The 22,422-nt window shown below is 41.1% G+C and overlaps 1 protein-coding gene across 2 annotated transcripts in view; it reads left to right on the plus strand.

Annotated features, from left to right (window-relative positions):
* PIKFYVE (phosphoinositide kinase, FYVE-type zinc finger containing) overlaps nucleotides 1-19,532 on the plus strand; it is a 61,965-nt gene extending 42,433 nt beyond the window's left edge. For both annotated transcript variants that reach the window (XM_066322699.1, XM_066322700.1), the window contains 20 exons: nucleotides 805-976; nucleotides 2,287-2,465; nucleotides 2,944-3,057; nucleotides 4,362-4,470; nucleotides 4,577-4,731; nucleotides 5,243-5,333; nucleotides 6,229-6,289; nucleotides 6,880-7,023; nucleotides 7,196-7,316; nucleotides 8,424-8,519; nucleotides 9,237-9,320; nucleotides 9,798-9,886; nucleotides 10,500-10,664; nucleotides 11,224-11,283; nucleotides 11,702-11,878; nucleotides 12,590-12,693; nucleotides 12,962-13,090; nucleotides 13,864-14,125; nucleotides 14,965-15,039; nucleotides 16,016-19,532. In XM_066322699.1, coding sequence (XP_066178796.1) covers nucleotides 805-976; nucleotides 2,287-2,465; nucleotides 2,944-3,057; nucleotides 4,362-4,470; nucleotides 4,577-4,731; nucleotides 5,243-5,333; nucleotides 6,229-6,289; nucleotides 6,880-7,023; nucleotides 7,196-7,316; nucleotides 8,424-8,519; nucleotides 9,237-9,320; nucleotides 9,798-9,886; nucleotides 10,500-10,664; nucleotides 11,224-11,283; nucleotides 11,702-11,878; nucleotides 12,590-12,693; nucleotides 12,962-13,090; nucleotides 13,864-14,125; nucleotides 14,965-15,039; nucleotides 16,016-16,131 — 2,503 coding nt within the window. In that variant the 3' untranslated portion in view covers nucleotides 16,132-19,532. The remainder of the gene's footprint in view (nucleotides 1-804; nucleotides 977-2,286; nucleotides 2,466-2,943; nucleotides 3,058-4,361; nucleotides 4,471-4,576; nucleotides 4,732-5,242; nucleotides 5,334-6,228; nucleotides 6,290-6,879; nucleotides 7,024-7,195; nucleotides 7,317-8,423; nucleotides 8,520-9,236; nucleotides 9,321-9,797; nucleotides 9,887-10,499; nucleotides 10,665-11,223; nucleotides 11,284-11,701; nucleotides 11,879-12,589; nucleotides 12,694-12,961; nucleotides 13,091-13,863; nucleotides 14,126-14,964; nucleotides 15,040-16,015) is intronic.
* Nucleotides 19,533-22,422: the final 2,890 nt, after the last annotated feature.

Consider the following 22,422-nt stretch of genomic DNA (forward strand, 5'->3'; position numbering starts at 1 on the left):
GCCACTTGCAGTAGCAGGAGGCTCTTGATGTTCAGCCTTCTGGAGGAGCAAGTATTTCTCCTTGTGGTGATCAGTGAGAAGGAGCTTAGCTGCCCACTTTTAAATTCTTACTTCTCTCTGCCCATTGGGTGGTATGTGCTTAAGTTAACGCTTCTCAATCTCCATAGTTCAGTAATTAAAATTCTTTATTTTTTTCACATGAGCATGGAGAATCTGAGCTTTTTCAGGCTCTTTCTGGTTTTGAAGAATATCATATCTGACTTGGGTACCTAAACAAGTCAGCTCGTATTTTTCTGGCAGTGGTCTTTCTTCCATGACTTAAACCCATCCAAAGAAAGGTCATGGGTGTTACTGTTCAAAGATGTTCTATGGCACTGTGTTGCTCGCCTGTTCCTTCAGCAGCTGAAACATTGCCATTTTGAAGGCTCTTTGTCACATCTTTGTCCTTGGTAGATTTGCTTGGGTACACTGCCAAAGCAGTCTTTTAATTTGGTGCCAAGAACAGGTGCTTATCCTTATACAGAATATGTTGGTAGGAGGTGATCCATTGTAAAAAGGTGATAGCAGCCAGTATCCAGTCACTGCTTTTGGGACCTGTACAGCCATTGCTGTCAATGCAACTTCACTACATGCTACTTCTAAATTGCTCTGCAGAAACAGCTTTCACTACAGGCTTAGAAAACTCTTTTACAGTGAAGATAAATAGTACCATGATCTTAAAAGGCATGTTAGATCTGTTGAATGAGTTCTTCAGCAATGCCTGGTATGTTATCATTCATAAATGTTTCTGTTTCTCTCTGCAAGGCCTTCCTACCAATGCCCCAGCATGTTCTGTGAAACACCAATGGTGCACCACATCCGTCGCTTTGTTCATGGGCAAGGCTGTGTGCAGATTGTGTTAAAGGAGCTGGACTCCCCTGTCCCTGGGTACCAGCACACCATCCTTACTTACTCCTGGTGCAGACTCTGCAAACAGGTAAGCATGTGGACTTCAGAATCATTGCTATTCTAATTTAGTATTCTTGTGACTTTCTTGTATGGAAAGGCAGCATTTTTGAGAAAGTGCTCATGCCTGGAGCTATGGCTAAACTGGCAGAAAATGTGTTACTGATACATATATTCTCATGTTACCTACAAATTCCTCTTTTAGAACTGGGGCCATTGAGGGTGAGAAATCTTGTGTGAGGTAGTCTTGTTAGAAAGTGTCAAAACTGACTCTGAGGGGATAGATCTAAGCAGAAAAAATGGAGTTGCCTACTTAGAAGTGAAGAGTATGGTCCCTTTCTTGCAGTGAATTTTTATGAGCATATGGGAAAAGGCAGACACCAAGACCTGCTGGCACAGTAATTGGCTAAAGCCACTTGTTGTTCTTTGATCTGCTGTGGACTGAACAGCCTACATTGCGTTAATGTGATGTCTGGACTTCCTTTAGTAGTCATTAGAAAGTAATGTCTTCATCAGTGAAATATTAAATTGCTTTAAAAAGCCGACAAGATTGTAGGATTATATGTTATCTGAAACTTGTTCTGTAATTTAGCTAAGAAAACATTGCTAACTGGACACTCTTGTCTAGCTAAACATGAAGAGCCTTCAAAGAGACAAGAATAAAACTTAATGAAAAAAGATTCATGCAGTACTTGAAATGCAAAACATCTGAATTACCCATATGGATGACTCAGGTCACCTCCTTATGCTGCCTTAAATATGGGTGTTGGATTTACAGATACCTGGAGGAGGTTGACGCAGTTGCTGACAGCAAACCTGTGCTGCTGTGTATACAGCTGCTCTGTGACCTTTTATTTTTGTGTGCTCATGTAAACACTTACGTGTTTGAGGTTGTCAGGTGTGTGTAAAGCAGTGTCTGCTCTAAGCTTGCAAGCACTTGTGAAGTTGAAACACACTGCAAAGCAGTACCAGGGCATTTGTAACTGGAGAGTCACCAGGGAAGAAGTAAATGATGTGGCCACTGCTGCTGGCTGGGTTGCTGGAAATTGACTCTATACAGAGAAATAGCATCCCAGAAATAAGCTTCCATCAAGGGTATGTTTGGATTCCCCCAGCTGAGCACCTTTCATCATCAGCTAGCCGTTGTTGTTTATCCGTTGTTGTTTATCAGACTTATCTTAACTATGTGTTGGCCTTAGCTATGCATAAATGCTATCTTTGTTGTATGTTTCAGGGTCATGGGTGGTTCTGGTACTAGAAATACTCGATTGCTGCCTGATTGTCCTGTCCTTAATCTTGTTTGAAGGATGAAATTTAGACACTTGCCTTTCAATTTTTCAGGTGACACCAGTTGTTCCCCTTTCCAATGACTCTTGGTCTATGTCTTTTGCAAAATACCTTGAGCTGAGGTTCTATGGGTACCAGTACACTCGAAGGGCCAACGCAGAGCCTTGTGGGCATTCCATTCACCATGACTATCACCAGTATTTTTCCTATAATCAGATGGTGGCATCTTTCAGGTGAGTTCCACTGCTAAAAACTTCTTTCTCTCTCTATTACTGTATGAAGCATATGGCTCTAGTAAGGATTCATCAGTTTTGTCCTTCATTGTGAGTACAGCATGGGATAGCATAACTGTACCATAACCACAAGTGCAGGATTGTGTGCTGGCTTGCAGAGGGCTTTGTGGGTGGCATCACTGTTCTAGCTGTGGTGGGCAGTGTTCCAAGAATGGATGGTTCCTGTTTGTGGTACAGAAAGGAAATGCTTTTCCCTATCTAATTCCAAATGCTTTCAAAATTTTGGTTTTGCAGTATGATTTGTGGTTTTACTTCTTGCCTGGGAGATACATGAACAGTGTTATTGCTGCTAGAAGTAACTAAAGCCCTGTACACATTGACAGTGCCCTTTTTTATGTAAGGGCCTCAAACCTCAGCATGATGCAGAACGTGTACTGTGGCGTGGGTTGTGTTACAAGCTGTTGTATTGCCTTCTCAGCTACTCTCCAATCCGCCTGCTGGAAGTGTGTGTCCCACTCCCCAAGATCTACATCAAACGACAGGCTCCATTAAAAGTTACAATTTTGCAGGATCTCAAGGATTTCTCACAAAAGTAAGCTTTGTTTTTAATGGCTTCCTAATCTTATTTGTATTCTGTACTTTTATTAGCAGAACAAATAACTATTTTTGCTAGTGAGGTGAGATTTGGCTAAATATTCATTATTTGATAGAAAAGTAACAGTTTAAAACATGTGTGCATATATACTTCCCTGGGGCAGTGGTATTGAAATCTGTTACCTTTGCTTGCTCTGTCTGTACTGATGTCTCAACTCTTTGTCTGGTGGCAAGTCAGGTTAAACATGGCCAGTAGAAACTAAGATTCTTTTCTTCTCTATCCCTGAATGTTGCACTGATGTCTGAGTCATATAGCAGGTTTTTGAGTAATACTGCCAAGTTACTGAAAGGTTGACCATCAGCAGGTATCTGAAATGTTACTGTATGAAATGCACAGTTAAAGTATTTTTAATTCCTCCCTCTAATGCTAAAAATGAAATTGAAAAGATGGTCCTAGAAGGCCGACCCAGATAACTGCATATACTTTATATATGTTATATACTTTATATATGTTATACTTTGTACTCATATCTTAATGTTCCTTTATAGAACATCTAACGGAGTTTCAATTCTTCAGCACAAAAAAACTGCAAAGACCTTACTCAAATCTCTTGTCCAAACAGAACTGTTGTTATTATATTGGTCATGTGGCAATGGAACTCTCTGGTGTATAAAAGTCTTTGCCTTTGTTAGCTACTGAATGTGGTAACAGCAGGCAGACTGTACCTCCTTGTTGTCTAAGGGGAACTAACCACGAGCCCAGGCACTTTCTAAATGTAGGAACAAAATGGTGGAAGATAGTCCTGATGAAAACTCTGTTAAATCCAGCCAGACTGCTGTTCTGCCTGGTCACAACATTCCTGTATTGATGTCTCTGTGACCATCTGATTTCAAAACCTGTGGAGCTTTGTTTAGAGCTGAAATAGAGGTACTCATTTTTTCTAAGTCCTGCTGGTGGAGGTGTAGCTTACGGACCCAGATTCTTCCCAGTCACAAGTGACACAACAGTTCCCCTGTTGGTGATGTGTTTGAGACATTTGTATTCCTCTCTGACAATTCCACTGCTAAGAATAAATTGTGGAGATGAATGTCAGTGTATCTAACTTCTAGGTTTCTCCTATTACTAATGAAGTTTTCCCAGTTTCTGTGAATACAGTTGGGTAGCTTACTGTGCAGGAAGGCTGTCGTATATTGTCTTTTGTATTCTTAAACGCTGACCTTAAGCACATTCAGACGTTTATTAAAGGATGTTGAAGAAGCTCCAAGTAGTGACACCTGAACTCTTTGCATTGCTGTTGACAGGGTGTCACAGGTGTATCTTGCTGTGGATGATCGCCTTGCTTCTCTGAAAACAGATACTTTCAGCAAAACGAGGGAAGAGAAGATGGAAGACCTCTTTGCCCAAAAGGAGGTAATAGACTATTTTTACATCAGTGGTCCATAGGCTAAGTGTGTGGAGGAGCTACTCAGATCTTGTCATCTTGATGAGATAACACTGACAGTTTTCCTTTTGGCAGATGGAAGAAGGAGAGTTTAGAAACTGGACTGAGAAAATCCAAGCAAGGCTGCTTTCATCATCACTGGACACACCTCAACAGCTGCAATCTGTTTTTGAGTCTCTGATAGCTAAAAAGCAAGGACTTTGCGAAATGCTACAAGCCTGGAATAATAGGTAAATTGACACATGCTGGAATCATGAGCAACACTGATACTGTGTTGGTTCTGGGAGGGAAGAGGTTCAGCTTTAGTTTCTTTCACTATAGAGTAGTTGCACTATAGAGCTTTTGGTGAATGTGCTCTACTGGTTAAGAGCACACAGCTGATCAATTGGAACACAAGATCATTTGAGGCCATATGTTAAAAGCATTGTGTTGTAGAGCACAACTTGCATCTAGAGGAAAAATTTTCATTTGAATAAAGGCGAGGGAGATGGGAAGAGGGGAGTATGGGACTGTTGATTGGGTGAAATAATCTGAGGTGAAGAAAATGTGCTGTCTTTGGCCATTTGATACATCTTTGGCACATGTTAGCAGCAATCTGAGTTTGGTATGGAGAAACTCCGTAACTTGTGTCATTCAGGGATAATACCAGTAACTTACCTTTTAATTAAATTTTCTTTGGTGGTGGTGGTTTTGTGTGCGTTGTTTTTGTTTGTTTGTTTTATTATTTTTCTTTTGTTTAAGATTGCAGGATCTCTTCCAACAAGAGAAAGGGAGAAAACGTCCATCAGTACCACCCAGCCCTGGGAGACTGAGGCAAGGTGAAGAGAGCAAGGTATGGCTAACAGGCTGTAAACCTCTTCACCTTTATTGTGCTGCCCCAGGAAAAGAAAAAAAGTCTTAAGACTGGCTTGAGTTTTCTTTAATAATTAGTAAACTAGTTTTACTGCATCCTGCCTGTAGTTTTCAACTGTAAAAGTGCCATCAGAGAACTGCAGTCATTGTTGAGTGTGTGCCTAGATAGGAACTGGGCCATCTCTTTCAGCCCTAGGTTGTTGCCCATCAGGTGCATCCCTTGTGAGAAAGAAAAGACAAATAATATCAAGAGGTAGAACATATGACATAGGAAGGCCTGATAGTGGCTTTTCAGGATGTGATGTTTTGTGCTGTATCCTGTGAGAACTGACTGAAGGGATGGATAAATGATTTTAGACTGCTGCCTCAAGAGCTGTGTCCAAGGATACGTCTGCCAGCATGATGAACTCCCAGCCTTTGGGGAGCTGGAACTCTGAGGAAATGTCTGGGCTGCAGGGTAGTACAATATAGCAACATACAGAAAGGTTGAACTCCAATAGTTCTAACATAGCAAGGGCACTAAAAACTCCTAGAGACCCTGGATTTGCTCTGCTGCATGCACACGTGCCCCTTACACTTAACATATATTTGTTAGGTGCTAAAGCACACCTTACCTTGATCTAGCAGGTTCTCAGAGAGGGAGTGTGTAGTGTTTAAAGCAGCATATACAGATAGCAGCCATCATAAACATCTTGTGAACTTGAGCTGCTGTTGCCCTGTCTTTTTCCTGTGGTAACAGATACAGTGATGTGCAGAGGCTGAAAAGTTGTTGAGGGTGCTCTGTTGTAGTACATCTTTTGTAAGTGTTCCATGCAGAAAGGAATACAGCTGTAAAGAGCTTGGCATCAACATTGGTGTTTTGTTATTCTGCCTAGATCAGTAGCATGGATGCTTCCCCACGAAATGCTTCTCCAGCACTGCAAAATGGAGAGAAAGGTCTGTTACTTATTTTTCTTTAAATGCCAATAGAAGCATGTCGTAGCCCCTTTCCTGACATAATATGGGAGCTTTAGTCAAATTTGATAAATCAAAGAAACACCAAATCCCTGTCATGTCGCATTTGTCTGATAATGTAAGATATTTGTAAGATAGAAGTTGGCCATCTGCTTTTAATATGAAGCTGAATTATTAGTGATTAGTAAATTGGCCAACAAGGGTTTTCCCTTAAACTTTAGTTTAAAAACTTTCAGAAGCTTTCTAAATAACTGAATAACTACAAAGAATTTGGGAAATGCCTTTTGCCTCTTCAGTGATCTGGCTATGGGTGCTGAGATCTCCTACCTGTGAGGCATACTGAGAGTTTGTGGGAGCTGAAGGTAGTAGTTGTAAGAGTATGCATTTTCTGGAAGTTTTGTGCTACACTGATGACCTTGCCCAATCCTTTGGTCTGTGTGGCCTTACCTGCTTTCCAAGTAAAAACTTTCTGAAAGTAGACGCTGATTATAGCTTGGCTGGGTAGCAAATAGTATCTTCTGGCAGCCATGTAACATTATTTCTTCTGTCCTTAACTGTCCTTGTACTCTCAGAGGATCGCTTCCTGACGACTTTATCAAGTCAGAGCTCCACAGGCTCCACCCATCTACAGCTGCCCACCTCTCCAGAGGTTGCATCAGAGCATGTGACTGGTGCCAGCACACTCTCTGAACAGGACACAACAAGCAGCTCAGAAGGTATAGATCAGTTGTGATCTTGTATTCTTTCTTTTGCTTTTCTATGCCAAGTCCACAAGATTCTTTTAGGAAATGACAAATAACTGGTAACTCTGTGGTCTGTAGTCATCTTTCTGAATTTACAGCTTAAACTTTGATGTTGTGGTGCAGATCTGACATGTATCTGTTCCAGATGTGTTTGATGGACACTCACTGGGATCTACAGACAGCCAAGTGAAAGAGAAGTCCACTATGAAAGCTATTTTGGCTAACTTTTTGCCTGGCAACAACTATAACCCTATTCCCTTTCCCTTGTAAGTACTGCATAATATATATAAAATACAAAATTAGCAACCTTGTCAGATTGCAGGCAAAGCCATGCATGCTTCCTTTGCTCAGCGTATAATTTAAGTCATTACTTGAGTTTGCTTCTGGGTAAGATAGAGAAGGTGGGAAGTTTTCTGTGTCCTTTCTAGGTGATTGTAGATTACCTTTCTTATGAATGATCTGCTCTTGTGTAAAGCCAGTATCAGCTTCTCCTCCTAGCAAGCATGCCTCCTCAGAGCTCTTCTGGGAGATGAAGGGATGGGGGAAGACCAGAGAAAGGTGTCTTTTAACTTCATTGCTGCAGGGAGGGAGTGGAAATGCCCTTCCTTAGCAAAGACTTAACTAAAGCTACATACCTGCATCTTGTTTTTGCTTCCAGACCTCTTCCAAGGGTTGGACTCAAATTGGCATTGTCTGGGTGTAGGTCAGGTTCAATGGCTACTGCATGTGCCCTCAAGTCTCACTGTCGTGTAAAGAAGGGCAGGCTGGAAAGTCTTTCAGCTACATGGTCTGCGTGCTCTGTAGTGCTTCTTGTTTGACATGAGCCTAATGTTTGGCAGCCTGAGTTTAACTTGTCAATCTCACCCCCAGTGTAGGTGCAGAAGCCTTGGGCTACAGGTAAAACATAAATGAATGGGCCATATAGATAAGTTGAAGGAAATTGTACAAGAATCCAGGAGGCTTTGGGGAATTTTTTGTGATAAACTGCCTATTTAGAAAAGAGTCCAGGTTTGTCCCCTAAGTTCACTTACAGGCTATGCTGCTGGACAGTCAAACCAAACTCAGGCAGGTTTTGGTGCCATTAGAAATGATGGCTGCTAAACAGAAACAGACTCTTATTCTAACCTGAAGCTGATCTTCTGATCCAAGCAGCTTGCTTGAAAGGCTTATTTCCCTAACACACTACCATTTAGAATTAACCACGTAGTTATGAATGTGTGTGTTGGGAGAAGCTGGTCTGGGAAGCTTTGGTTCTGTGCTGAGACTTGCAGCTTATGCCTGGGAGTGCAGTGATGAGATCTGGATTTTGACCAAAACTTCTTTTCTTTCCACAAATTTTTATGATCTGCTGACTGTTCATTGTTTTCATTTAGTGACCCAGATAAGCACTACCTGATGTATGAGCATGAACGTGTACCTATTGCAGTCTGTGAGAAAGAACCAAGCTCCATCATAGCTTTTGCTCTCAGGTACTGGTGCGATTTGGTGTTTCATCCAACATACTTTATACTTTCGCAGCTTTTGTGTTTGAGGAATATTTAAGTTTTAATGATAGGCAACAAGCATGACAGAATTTCTACATTAAGCCATGTTAGAGTTTCTGCCAGAGATGGAGTTATTTCCTTTTACTGCTGAAATAATAGGAGTGCAACTGGATTTTGAACTTTTTTAGTGCAACTCTAGTATGCAAAAACTATTTAGTTGTGTGATGTCTCTTTTAGTGAGATATTACTAAACAAAGTTCAACTAACGTTTGCTCAGCCTCTCCAGCTGGAGGAAGTGCAGCTGAGTTGGGGAACAGCTGTTAGTATTGATATTGCAGTCTGTCTCTTGCCTATCTTTGGTCCTAGCACCTCTTGCTGCTTCTCAGCTCTTCTCACCAGCTGCTTCAGTAAACCGTTGGGTTTGCATGTCACAAGGCAGCAGATTTTTGAAGAAAAAGTCTTCAGTTGTGGGAAGGGGAGAAATAAAGGCTTATTTTCTCTGCAGTATTTTCTAGAATTTCTTCTGTTCTCAGAAAACAAAGTTCTAATAATAAGAAATAATAATGCAGATGTTTTTCTACTGTGGTGTTTTGTTTCATGTGGTTGTCTCTGAACTGAATCTTTGGGCTGGTATTGCAGAGTTTCCAAGAGAACACTTAATTATTTTGGGTCTTTCCCTTTCCTTTCTTCTTTCCCCATCAGTTGCAAGGAGTACAGAAATGCCCTGGATGAGTTGTCCAAAGCATCTCTGAAGAACAGTTCTGAAGAAGGACTACAACCAAACAGGTTACATGCAGGAACAGCAGTACATAATGTGAAGACACAGTGATGGTAGTGAATAAGCCAAAACTAGGATGGGGAAGAACCCTCAAAATATGCCCCTGTTAGGATCTCTGCTTTCTGATGGAATCTGACTCATTCCGTGTAACCAACACATACTTCAGTATGTGAGTTTCCACTTCATGTTGTGGATCATACTGGCTCCATCACCTAATCTTTTGGCTGCATCCATGGTAGGAATACTGGGCCTGCTCACCTTTGCTGTCATCATGGATGGAATTGTTGCTGTGGGCCCTGATAGATACTTTTTAGGAAGCTGGAGGAGGACAACTTTGGAGAGCCCCACACAGTTACACCTTTCAGTGGTGTCATTTTGCCTTAGTGTTTAGGCAGGCGGGAGAAATAAATGTCCAGGCATAAAGCAGTAGTGTCTTGGGTGGCAGTATGGTTGGTTCATGGCTTCTTTGTTCTTTCTGCTTTCAGCATGTCAGACAGCAAACCCAAGAACAGCAGTCCTGTCCGCCTGCCTGAGGCTAACATGTGTCCACTTCGCAGTGCAGAGCCAGAACAGCGTAAGATCATTTTGCCAAAATCATCCATGGTGCTAATCTCAGCTCAGACTTGACTCCACTTAACCTGGGTTCTAGTTCATACGAGGAAGAAAAAGCAGCATTCTGAGTTGAAATTGTGACAAGTCTTAGTGTCGACTTAATGTAATACATGAGAGGGGTCAGAATGTGTGGATTTTTTTGTTTTTGAAGTCTGTGATTTTCTCTGATTCTTATACTGTCTTCCCCTGATCTAATGTTATTATGTAGTGGACCTAGGGTTGGTCTTGAATCTAGCTTGTTCAGTGGGATATGATACCCTTATTTTAGCATTGCCTTCTTAAAAGAGATGCAGTTAAAATATATTGAAATGGAGACCTGAGGTTCTTATTGTTTTAAAGACACTCATTCTTGGTCTGTGTTTTCGAATGTCTCTGCACTCTAGGATGCTACTCCGAACACTAGATCATTCACCCCCATGGACCTTAGTTGCCTGAAGAATAGCAAATAAGTTATAGTTGAATGGCATCATTCCTCCAGATGAAACAATGAATGGGGAATATTTGTAGGAGTCATGTTGTTATTAAACTGCCTGTGGAAATGCCAACACCATCTTTTCTATTCCTTTTCACTGTAGCAAAGAAGCCATCTGGTGTTTTGTCTTTCTTCCGTGGCACGGGAGGGAAGAGCCCAGACCTGTCTTCTCAGAAGAAAGAGACCTTACGTGGTGCTGACAGTGCTTACTACCAGGTTGGACAGATGGGCAAAGAGGGAGCAGAAAACCAAGGAGCAGAGGCTCAAGGTACAAGACTGCAGGATTCATCTTTTGTCTTGGGTTGTTTCTTCTTCCAAACCTCGTTCATCCATGCAAGGCCCCAGATGCACTCCTGCTCATGCTTTTTCAGCAGTACAAGTTTACTGAGCATGCATTGAAAACAAATCATTTGAACATCAAATACGTTTTCTTTTCCTACATGCGTTGCTTTTCTTTGTGATAAGGGAAACAGGATCTTTCAAACCCAAACTGTAGGGACACAGTCTTGAATGCTTTTGGATTGAATTTACTCTAGTTTAGCAGCCCTGTCTCTCTTACTTGCTGTTTAGTTCTCATTGTTTTAGCTCATGGAAAATGAATGAAGAGAAAGACTGGATTTGTGTCCATAAACAGCAATGCCCTTCTAGCATATGTATTATATTATACAATTATAGCTGTATTTCTAATTCCCTGTGTATAGTCCCCTCTGTATTCTTGGGAAAAAAAGTGTATTTTTCTTGTAATGTGAGTTTACAAGTAGTGCCTAATATGACTTCCTCAGTAATAATAGTGAACAGCCCTGACTGAATGCTCTTTATGCCTTCAGATGATGGAGATGGAGGAGATGGACAGAAGAAGCCGGTGGTGAATCCCCATGTGGAGCTCCGTGAGTAGTTGCAAATAGCAACTTAGTCTTAGCTGAAAAACTCATTTCTTCATGCACATGTAGTGGAAGTCTTGAAGTTAATAGTTGTTTTTTCTTGGTATTTGTCATGAAGGAAAAGCAAATCAAGAAAAAAAATGCAATTTTTACTTATTGCAATCAATCTCTATTGCAAAAATACTCAATAGACTTTTTTTTAATTGGTCTTTCCCATGACATATACTGTGAGCTAGTCTAGAGGTGGTTGACTTTCCTGTCAGTTTTCCATTTAAATCCCATTGCTTGAAACTTCAGAGTTACAATAGCATGAGAGAGATGTTTAGCATGATAATACTCCTGTAGACATGAGTAACATGTCAGTGTTGTCTCGGGCAGTCAGCGTGTGTTGTATGCTGTTATTGAGGAAAGCCATGTCTTGCAGAGTTCTCGGATGCGAATGCCAAGTTCTACTGCCGGATTTATTACGCCGGGGAGTTTCACAGGATGCGTGAAGTGATCCTGGGGAGCAGTGAAGAGGATTTCATCCGATCCCTCTCTCACTCGATGCCCTGGCAGGCACGAGGTGGCAAATCTGGAGCTGCGTTCTATGTGACTGAGGGTAAATGCAGCTTCTTCCTCGCTTGTAATTAGAGGTGTTGTTTCTCTATGCTGGTGGTTAGTGTGTCATTTAATCTCTGATAAACTCTGTCCAGAGGATTGCTGATTATGAAGTGGCCACTCAGAAGGGAAAATTAGCTGGATTGTCCTGGGGTCTTCAATATCAAAATATTCGTCTCTTTGTATGTGCAGGAGAACAAAATGTACCTCAGTTTTTCAGCAGTAGCAGCCAGGAAGGCCAGTTGAACAGAAGGGTTTATACTCTCAGGCAGGCTTCAGAAAACAAAAACTTGGGTATAATTCAAGGAGAACTTGTTAAAGACACCGTGTTTCTTATAATCGCGTGCTATTGTTTATCTATTTTTTTAAACTATGGCCATTCTAGGCTTCTACACGTAAAACAAGTATTGAACAAAATGGTCTGTAGGCTGTTTCTGTTGTCTGTATAGGAAGCCCATGTGGCTGAGGTAGACCTAGTGTAGGCAGTCTCTTGTCTGTAATTTACTAGAAGGTAGAAATCCAGGGAGGCTGTAATTCAGAATATGTCAAGTAAAAAGAATCTAGAAATGAGCTTCTGTAGGTATGGATTTAAGAGAATTGTAGTGCTTTAATTTTTCAAACAATTTCAGCTATGTGGCAGTCCTAAAAAAGTTGCAGATAGCACATCAGTTATTGTGTGTAACCCTGTTGCCTCTGTCTGATGTTAAAACAGATGACAGATTCATCTTGAAGCAAATGCCTCGTCTGGAAGTCCAGTCATTCCTTGACTTTGCTCCACACTACTTCACTTACATCACTAATGCAGTTCAGCAGAAGGTATTTTAAAAGTGTTTTTTATTTTAGGCAGTGTTCTGTATTTTAAAAACTAGTGGAAGTTTCTATTAACCTTTTTTCATTGAAAGAAGAGAAAATGTTGGAGGGTATGAGTTACACTAATAATGAATTTTTAAGATGTAAAGAGGAAATTATGCTTGGACTTCTAAGCTGTAATACACTTATTAAGTCAGACAGAGCAGTGGTGCATCTGGTATGGGATTGCTGATTGTCTCTATACAGATCTTAACCCATGTCTTGTCTTCTTTAGAAGCCCACAGCACTGGCTAAAATCCTTGGGGTATATCGTATTGGTTACAAGAACTCTCAAAACAACACTGAAAAGAAGCTGGATCTGCTTGTCATGGAAAACCTTTTCTATGGCAGGAAAATGGCTCAGGTGAGGACAAAGTGTTCTGTTCCCTTGCAGTGCAGTTGTGACTGGGAGAAAGAGCAGGGTCATCCATAGCCATCTAGGTAACTTTTAACAGGTATCAACTCTTTCCACTTGACCTCTCAGTGCCTGACTTCAAACAGGGAATGTTTGTGGGAGGAAGTGGATGGAGGGAATTCTAGATGGATGTAAAGGATGTTGTGGGTTTTCTTTTTGTTTGTCTGTCGTTTAAATCATGAGGAGGGCTCAGGCACTAGAAAACAGAAACTCAGACTGTGGACTCTATTCCATGGAAGTTAGTAAAATCTTGACAGAACTTGAACAGCCTTCTCTAACAGGGCCTGCTTGAAGCAGGACTTTGGACTGGAGAACTTCAGAGATCATTTCCAGCCTCATGATGGGTCTATCTCTTGCCTTGCCAGTGTTACCTGGTGCTTAATGCACCACCCACCTCCCTCTTCAGTGGCTTTGCTTTTGTCAGCAGTTAACTCTCTAGAAACTGGCTGGAAAACTGAGTTTACCTAAACAATATAAAAAGTAGAGACACTCTTTTTCTCTTAATTGAGACTAAATATTAGTGAAATAATTTGCCTAAAACTATTGGATTGAGGTAGCAGAGCTTTCACCCAGGCTTACATGTAATTCTCTACAAAATATTTTTAACTGTCTTCCTCCTAAAGAGAAGGAAAGAGGTTGCCTGGCTGTGCTGCCTTCTCAAGTGTTAGGTAAGTCTTCAACCCAGAAAAACGAACCAAAGTAGTGCTGTTCTCCATTTTCAGGTGTTTGACCTGAAGGGCTCCCTCCGGAATAGAAATGTTAAGACAGACACAGGCAAGGAAACTTGTGATGTCGTCCTGCTGGATGAAAACCTTCTGAAGATGGTTCGGGACAATCCTTTGTACATCCGTTCTCATTGCAAAGCTGTGCTGAAAGCCTCCATACACAGTGATTCCCAGTTCCTCTCCAGCCATCTCATCATTGACTATTCCCTGCTGGTGGGTCGTGATGATACCAACAATGAGCTGGTTGTTGGGATCATTGGTAGGTTGTCTTTTGTATTTTCTTGCTCTCAGATGATGAAATGGTTTAGGTGATCACAGTACTCTTAGAACTGTGCCACCACCAGAGAGATGTGTGTCAGGAAATCTTGTCTTCTCTCTGGTGGAATACCACCCTCACCCCTTACAGATACTCACAGTGGAGGCAGGAAGTCTTCTCTCCAGGTTTTGTATAGCATTTGCATTGCTATGAGTATATGCAGGAGGCCTCAAAGGTAGTTTAAACCTACACTTTGACTCCAGTTGAAGCAGGGGAAGTTACTTATGTGCTTTTATGTGTTTAGTCTGTAAACTTTAGCTTAGTCATGTTTACGTAGTCTTTTAAATCTTGTGTGGAGGGGCTCTAAGGAGAAAGACTGTTGATAGGATTGGAAGAAAAAGTTAAACATCACGGTATCTCTTATAATCATATAGTCTGACCTGGATAATATGAGTGGCAGTGCAGTAATCACCTTGCTGCATGCTCTGACTTGATACTAGAAAGAGACAGACAAACTTCTGTAGTATAAGAGACTTAGAGATGAGACAATTTTGCAGGATGTGGAATTGACTTAGGGAGATGAAGTGGTCTTGAAACCCAGCTCAGAAATGCTTCTGGATGAGATCTCAGGGCTGGAGTTCTGGATTACTCTTACTCTGATAAAGCTTGAAAGCCATTTCAATAACATTTCTAGTTGAGAATTAAAGTCCTAGCTACAAAGAAGATAGCTGTTTGTTGCAAGTTGTTACTACTTTCTAGGTTTGTAGACTCTCGAATATTGGAGTAAAGAGGATTGGACTACATATTTGTGTTTGTTTGTTTGTTTTTTAAAATTATAACAGACTATATTCGTACTTTTACCTGGGACAAAAAGCTTGAAATGGTGGTGAAGTCAACTGGCATCCTGGGAGGACAAGGTAAGTCCAGACTGAAAGCAAAGATTTTGATCATGTTTCCTTGTTACATGGAAGCTGTCTATGACACTGCTGATAGTGTCACAACTTCCCCACCATGTAAAATTGTGACAGATTAAGTTACCCAGAACAGAGGAAGGAATCATGGAATACCAGATTTGAAGGGACCTCAAGGATTATCTGGTCCAACCTTTCCTGGCAAAAGCACAGTCTAGACAAGATGGCTCAGCACCCTGTGCAGCTGAATCTTAAAACTGTGCAGTGTTGGGGAATCCATCACTTCATTGGTGAGACTGTTCCGATGGCTGATTGTTCTCATTGTGAAAAATGTTGCTCTTGTGTCTAACTGGAATCTGCTCAGGGATAACATACATCCCTTACCCCTCAACTTTTCCATGTGGCTCCTTGTAAAGTGAGTCTCCATCTTCTTTTAAGCCACTCTGTAAATACTGGAACATGGTGATAAGGTCTTTTCTAAGCAGCCGTTTTTCCAAGGCTGAACAAACCCAGTTCTCGCAGAATTTCCCTTTATGACAGACTTCCCAGCCAGTCCTTGGATCATGTCTGTGGTCCTTCTCTGGATGCTCTTCAGCCTGTCCACATTTTTTTTCCACTTTTTTTCTCTCTCTCTCTATTTTTTTTTTTTTTTTTTTAATATAGCAGGGACCAAAATTGAGTCCAGTATTTCAGGAATGGTGCTGCTGGTGATGTTCCTGGTGCATCCCAGTGTTCACTCACACTGAGCTGCTGGTCCACCAGGATCCTCAGGTCCCTTTCACAGAGGAGATCCCAGGGAGATCCCAGCCTAGGCTGTGCTCCTGCTTTATGTTTTCCCAGCAAAGCCTTATGCTTGTTTGTTGTTGAACTATATAAGGTTCTGTGTTGTTTCATGCTGTCTGCTGATGCAATCTCATGTGACATCTGTCTGTACTGCAGTATCTTTAGCCCATTTCTAACTGCTCTTGATCTTACACATTAGGTAAGATGCCCACTGTGGTCTCTCCAGAACTGTACCGGACCAGGTTTTGTGAAGCTATGGACAAATATTTCCTGATGGTGCCAGACCACTGGACAGGACTAGGCCTGAATTGCTGAGCTAAAACCCATATTGGGAAAGCACAAGAGGACAATGACGTTAGAGGCCACTCTCTTCCAGAAATCTGTCCAGCAGCAAGCGAGAGGATTGCAGTTCCATGTCTACACTGACCATGTGCACCATGTTGCGGAGTGTGAAATCTGCTTGCACTTTAATCCCCTCTCGGAGGATAATAGGCAAACCTGCCTCAGTAAGGATCGAAACTGTAAAGTACCACTGAACAGCATTGATAAGTGACATCCCTCCTGTCAGCACGGAAGGTGATGCTATCTCCTTGTAAGTACTGAACTGAGATTCTATCCGGATCCTGATGGTGAAGAAGTACGTGATCTCTGGAAGCCTTGCACTGCCGAAATGGTGTTGAATATGCACAGCTCATGTTTCTTTAGTGGGTACTTGATACTGAAAATGTGAAATAAACCCCCCAAATGTGGATGGGGGAGAGAAGAATGAAGTTAATTCATGAGTTGTGCTGTTGTTGGAGTGGTCTGTAGTTGACCTATGTAGGATCCATTAATAACTTGTGCTGTTTATGCTCCATAATTTTAATTCTTACTGGCTTCTATAAACAGTATTTTTTTAAGGCAGCTCCTCTATAATGCCCCATGACTCCATCTTTTAAGTTATGTTACTGCAGTACAGCTCTGGTTTATGTGTCATAATTGCATTTTAGCTGAATCCCATAAAAATGGGTTGTCAGTCATCAGTATAGTGCAAAACTCAAAACATATCCCTTCACTCCTAAACAGTACTTTGATCTGAATGTTGCTCAAATTCCTGGAAACAGGTAACTAACATACCCTTTAATTTAACAAGACTTAATTAATTATAATTATGAAGCAGATGAACCCTTCCCTTAGTTAAAGGCAGTAAGTTGCTAGACAAAAGTGAAGCATATTGCTTTTGTGACAACTTTGTTGTTAATGCAACCATCATTCCTGGCAGATCACTTCAAATCCATTTCAGTTCCCTTTTACTTTCAAACAATGCAATTACCTCATGGTGAAATTTTGCCAGGAGAATGTTCTTCTTGCAGTCTTTTTTTTTTTTTTTTTTTTTTTTTGGTCACAGAGATGAATGTAGTTGTTTTCTGTAAAAAGGAAAACCTGAACTAACAAGTATCTTGTATGATGGATAAGATGTGCAGAGATCTGTGAGTCTCTATATTATTACAATAAGCACTTCTCTTCCATTTTTTTTTTTTAATTTCTACTCATTTTTGTAGATGATGAGTTTACTTTTCAGTTTCAGTAAGTAAATAAGGCCAGTAAATAAGAAAAATTTTAATGAGTTTGAAAGGCAAAAGAATAGTGTCCTTTGACTTCCAGTCTCTGATGGAAAAACATCAAATGAACATGGAATCTGGGACAGGACAGCTCTTAGTGATCACTTATCTCATTCTAACCAGTTGCCTGTAAATGCCCTCATCACTGTAACTATGGATTGAAATGTGCATTTTGTTCACTTCTACCATGTTCAGTATTTTTTTCTGCAGCAGATGGTGATGGCTGTTCAGGAGTGACCAACAGTGGGCAGCACTGAGAAAGGAAAAGGCCAGCAGTGAGAATTGAGCTGTTTGCTCCAAAAGCAACCAGTGCAGCTCTTGTCTGAGCTGCCAGGAGACAGCAGTGATTTGTGTTGGAAAGGAGCCTTCCCCACCCTATTGCAACACTGTATTAGAGGATGAGCAAAGATGCTGGCCTTGAAGCAGCAGAAAAGAAAGTGTACTGCTTTCCTCAGTAGAATGTGATTGTTGCTGGGAGTGCTGTGTTGAAGGCTGCAGTGATGTGTGCTGTGGGAAGATGACACACTACTCCTTGCTTCCTCTACCCAGAATCCCTTCAGTCCAGCACAGTGCATCAGGTACGGCTGATCACCTCTGGGATACAGCTTGCCTCTTTTGTTGAAATGCTCTCCCAAGGTGCCTGGCTGTGTGTGTGGCCTTGTCTAATGAGGTCAACCAGTCCATCAGCTCAGTGCTACTCCCACTCCTGTGGCCTCTACCTACTGTCTTGGTTCATCAATGTGAAAGAACCTGCCATGCAGCCTGTGTTCCAGTCTCAGCTGAAGTTTACATATGTTTTCCTCCTTCCTTTCCTAAAGTTTGTGGGGAAAAACTTGACTGTCTTGGCCAGCTGAGGCAGCCCAACAGCAGCTCATTATGTTGCCTTTGTCAGTATGTGGATTGGTGGATGGAGCACGAGTGTGGGCGTGTGTCACGGCCCCTGCACTAGGCTAATGTGGCCTGCTAGCCTGGTCTGTCACCAGGAACCCTTACTCTTATTCTGGGATGTATGGCTGCTCTGTGCTGCTTGTCTGCCAGAGTCCCAAGCAGATGGCTGTAAGCAGCTTGATCATCGGACAGTTGCTAACACTCCTCTCTGAATGTGACAGCACAAGGCCCTCAGCACTGCAGAAGTGAGAGAATCTTCCACTGTTTTGCAGCCTCTGAACAGAGCCAGAGACATGAATTGTTACCTTCTTGGGCTGAAGTTAGAGTACTTGGAGAGATTTGCAGCAATGATCTTGAGCTGGCATCAACAGTTGATTTTTGGCCAGGATGTGGCTGATAGACTAGTCCTGAATAGACTGGAGTAAACTACTGGTCATGAGTATCTGCAGTAGCTGCAGTGTCAGCTGGAGTTGGGTCATCTTGGGTGTCCTGTGATATAAAGCTGTAAACATTTCTAGTTCAAATCCCAGCAGCTGAATGGATCTCCTCCAATGTTCCATTTTCAGTATAATAGTTGTCCTGACATTTCAACTACTACCAAGTTTAATTTTCTCAGAAGGAAAGCAGAACTTCATGCAGAACAAATCATTGAGAGCTGCTTGGGAGGTTGTGTTGGATCTGTGTCCCGGTAGAATTCCTAAGAATGAACCCTTTGGTCAGAACTTACTTCTTTATAACATAGTTTAGCATATGTGTAAGTAAATCCCAGTTGCAAAAATGACGACTGAATTTCTTCAGAGCTATACTGGCTCTTCTGTTTTGACCTGAGGCCTTGAGACAAATGTCTAAATCTTGTCCAAGTCAGAAGCAATGACTTTGAGTCATCGTGTGGACAGCAGAATGCCTTGTAGTGGCCCAGGGATGCATTTTGTCCCCAAAAAGCACACGAGGGACTCTTGCTGGTAGAGCAGTTCTACTGGGCTCAGGGGAGTTAGCTGTGGAGTCTCCTCTGTGAGAATGACCAAAACCAAATGAATTGCTCACTAGCTGATGGCCATACTAGTCATTATTCAAAGCACTTAATGTACTATAAAGTATACATTTCTATTCTAACTTGGTTCAGCTGTATTTTATAAAATTGATGTACTAAACTATTTGAGACTAATCGCCTTGACTACTTGGAGAATCAAAGTGTAATGTATATAGATACAAATAAAGTGACTAAAATACACTTGAGTCTGTTCCATGTGTGGAGCAGTTAGGTCTCGTTGCACCCCATTTTCTTGATCAGAGGCAAGGCCACTGCTCACTGTGCTGTGCTGGAGAGTGCCAGCTCTGTGTGCAGTGTAAGATGCCTGTCCTGTCTGTGTATATCACAGCTCATCTCCTTTGATGGAGCAGCACCTCTGGGCAGCTCCCCAGGGCAGTGACAGTAGAATGTGCAAATAACCTTTTACACAGTTCTGTCTTCTCTGCAGCTGTTTTTCACCTCTGTGCAGTGTGAGACAGGGATCCTGTTTTGTCCAGCAAAGGTGGTGTGCCTTTGCCCAGTTCTGCCACGATGTACAGCACATTCCAGGTATTTCCATAATTTTAAGTGGATTTGATAAAGAAAAATAATCTGGGAAGGTCTGAAAATAAATGTATTCTCTTGATTGTTTCATGTTAACCTGGTATATAGTAACCTCCATGCTAAGGCTCAAAATCATTTGTGATTAGTTCTGGAAAGGGGACTTGTTCATTCCTAGAATATAAAAGCCTATCTAAAACTTGGGGATTTTACCTGTGTTATGTGCAATCACCACTTTTTGCCAGGTGAGTTTGAGTTCTTTCATCTGCTGCAGTATGAAACTGCATCAGAACCTGTCCCCCCATGGGGGTATGAGCAAGGAAAAGATGGGAGACTCAATTCAGGGGCAGTGCTGCCTTCTGCTGGTGTAAAGATGAGTGGTGAGATTTGAGGAGCCTCTGGCATGAAGTTGAAAAGCACAAATGCAGCATTAGTTCAAGAAATAATGATCCAGTGACCAAAGGTAGGATAATAAAGTGAATACAGTTAGTTAAAAAAGCATTGAATTACAGTTGAAGAGAGAGCATGGGAATATAGTAACTTTTCTCCATTGTTTACATAGGATATTTTTCTAATACAGCTCCAGCAAACATGAAACATCCTGGGTGTGAAAAAATGAAGTCTCCTGGGTACAGGCTTCTGTTACTGGACTAGCTGAGATCTTGTGTCATAACTAAAATAAACGACCTACCTGGTGAAAGCTTACACACTAGGACAGCACAACTGAGATTGCTTAATGTACATAATATGCACATAACAAGAGAAAGAAAATGTTATATTTTTCTAATAGGATTATAAATATTATTTAAAATACATACTATAGGGAGAAAACTATTACCTGGAAACAGGTCCGGTCAGCTGTTAATTAATTTCTAATTGATCTGTAATTAATTCTGACTGAAGCATATTCTTGTTATTGTGTCTGTTAAGGTAACTATGTGACTCCATAGCAGCCTATAACATGCAGAAATTATATCTTCTTCATGTTAATTTGAACTGCTTTATGAAAAAACAATATTCTGCTTTTTGTCTATTGAGCCCTAAAAAGCAGAACATCTTCAGGCTGTATTTTCCATGCCAGCTCAGTTGTACAGTAAGAATTCACCAGAACTAACATGTTTTTACAACAGCCCAACCCCTACTTAATTCAGCTGTTGAGTGTTTTCTTGAAATTCTGACATTTAAGTGAAGTAGTCATTTTCTTACAGGAAGTGTTGGCTTCTGCAGAATACACACCAGATTTTAACCAATGTGGCTCTTGTGATCTTAGTCAAGAAATCGTCTGCAGAATACAGTGGTCATATACATTATCTGGGAAACGTTTTTCTTTTTTGTTCAACTAACTATAATTAGTATCTGTTGGCAGCTCAAGAAGTCTGTTAGATCCTAGAAAGCTGGCAGTACAAGGAGGAGTCTGTTCAGTGTTGGGGATAAGTACCTAATATCATGTGGATGATTTACCTTTAGCTGTTAATATTATCAAAATTGTGGTGCCTTCACACATACGGGGATACAAAATTGGTATTCAGTTCCAGCACAGAGAGAAGACCAAAGCTGAAGTATTTGGGATTGGAAGGTCACTGTTTTCGGATGCCAAGTTTCAGGAAATGGAGTAAGTTTTGGTACATTCCTGTTAAAAACTTTAAATAGTAGAACATTTAAAGTCTTTTTATAAACTGATAAAATATAGTGAACATCCACAACTAATTAAACGTGAAGTATGTCCATGAATGGAAAAAGATCAAGGCTACCAAGTTTGGTCAAAACATGATTATTCCAACTGCAGACCACACACACCCAGAATGTTGCTTGGAAACTTTTGCTATATTCTCTCTATTCTATTTCCATGCCTTTTAGCAGCAGTAGAAGTTAAATGAGCCAAATGTCTTTTGAGAAACTGGTTGTTTTAGGATAAGGTGTGATAGCTTATCAGTTCAGTGACACTAAACAGCCACAGAAGTCCTTGTTTCAATTAAAACAAGATAGGAGCCCAGAGATAGATTTAAAGCCACCAGAATTCCAATTACAGCAGAGCATGAGGCTGGTCTTTACCTTTTCCTTCTGGTGCAACTACACATGTATAAAGGAAACAACACATAACAAAACACAAAATACATGTTTGCTGTACACGGAGTAGCAGATGTGGAATTCTAATGGCAATGCTGACACCTCTATGATCCTACAGGAGAAAACTGAGGGACTTGGTTATTTCAAGCTGTTGTTATTCTAGAATAGTGCTGCTCCACTGGTCTTGAATAACCAACCAGTTTAAACCCTTCACTAGTAAAAATTACATCATGTAACTGATTTTGTCCTTTGGGAAGGCTGGAGATAGAGCTGTTTATAAAAGGTTGTTTATTTATTTGTATAGCTAGATATAAAGGCAAGATTTTATTACCCACTCCATTTTCCCCCCAGCCTGCTTACTGAAAACTCTCAGAGAGGGTTACATGCAGAAAATCCATGAAAAATTGGAAAATCTTAGAAACCTCGATCTAGTTTTCTTTTTGTTTGGAAGATTATTTTCCCCCACCCATACACATCCAT

This window comes from Sylvia atricapilla, chromosome 7, assembly GCF_009819655.1.
Source record: "Sylvia atricapilla isolate bSylAtr1 chromosome 7, bSylAtr1.pri, whole genome shotgun sequence".
Taxonomy (NCBI): Eukaryota; Metazoa; Chordata; class Aves; order Passeriformes; family Sylviidae; genus Sylvia; species Sylvia atricapilla.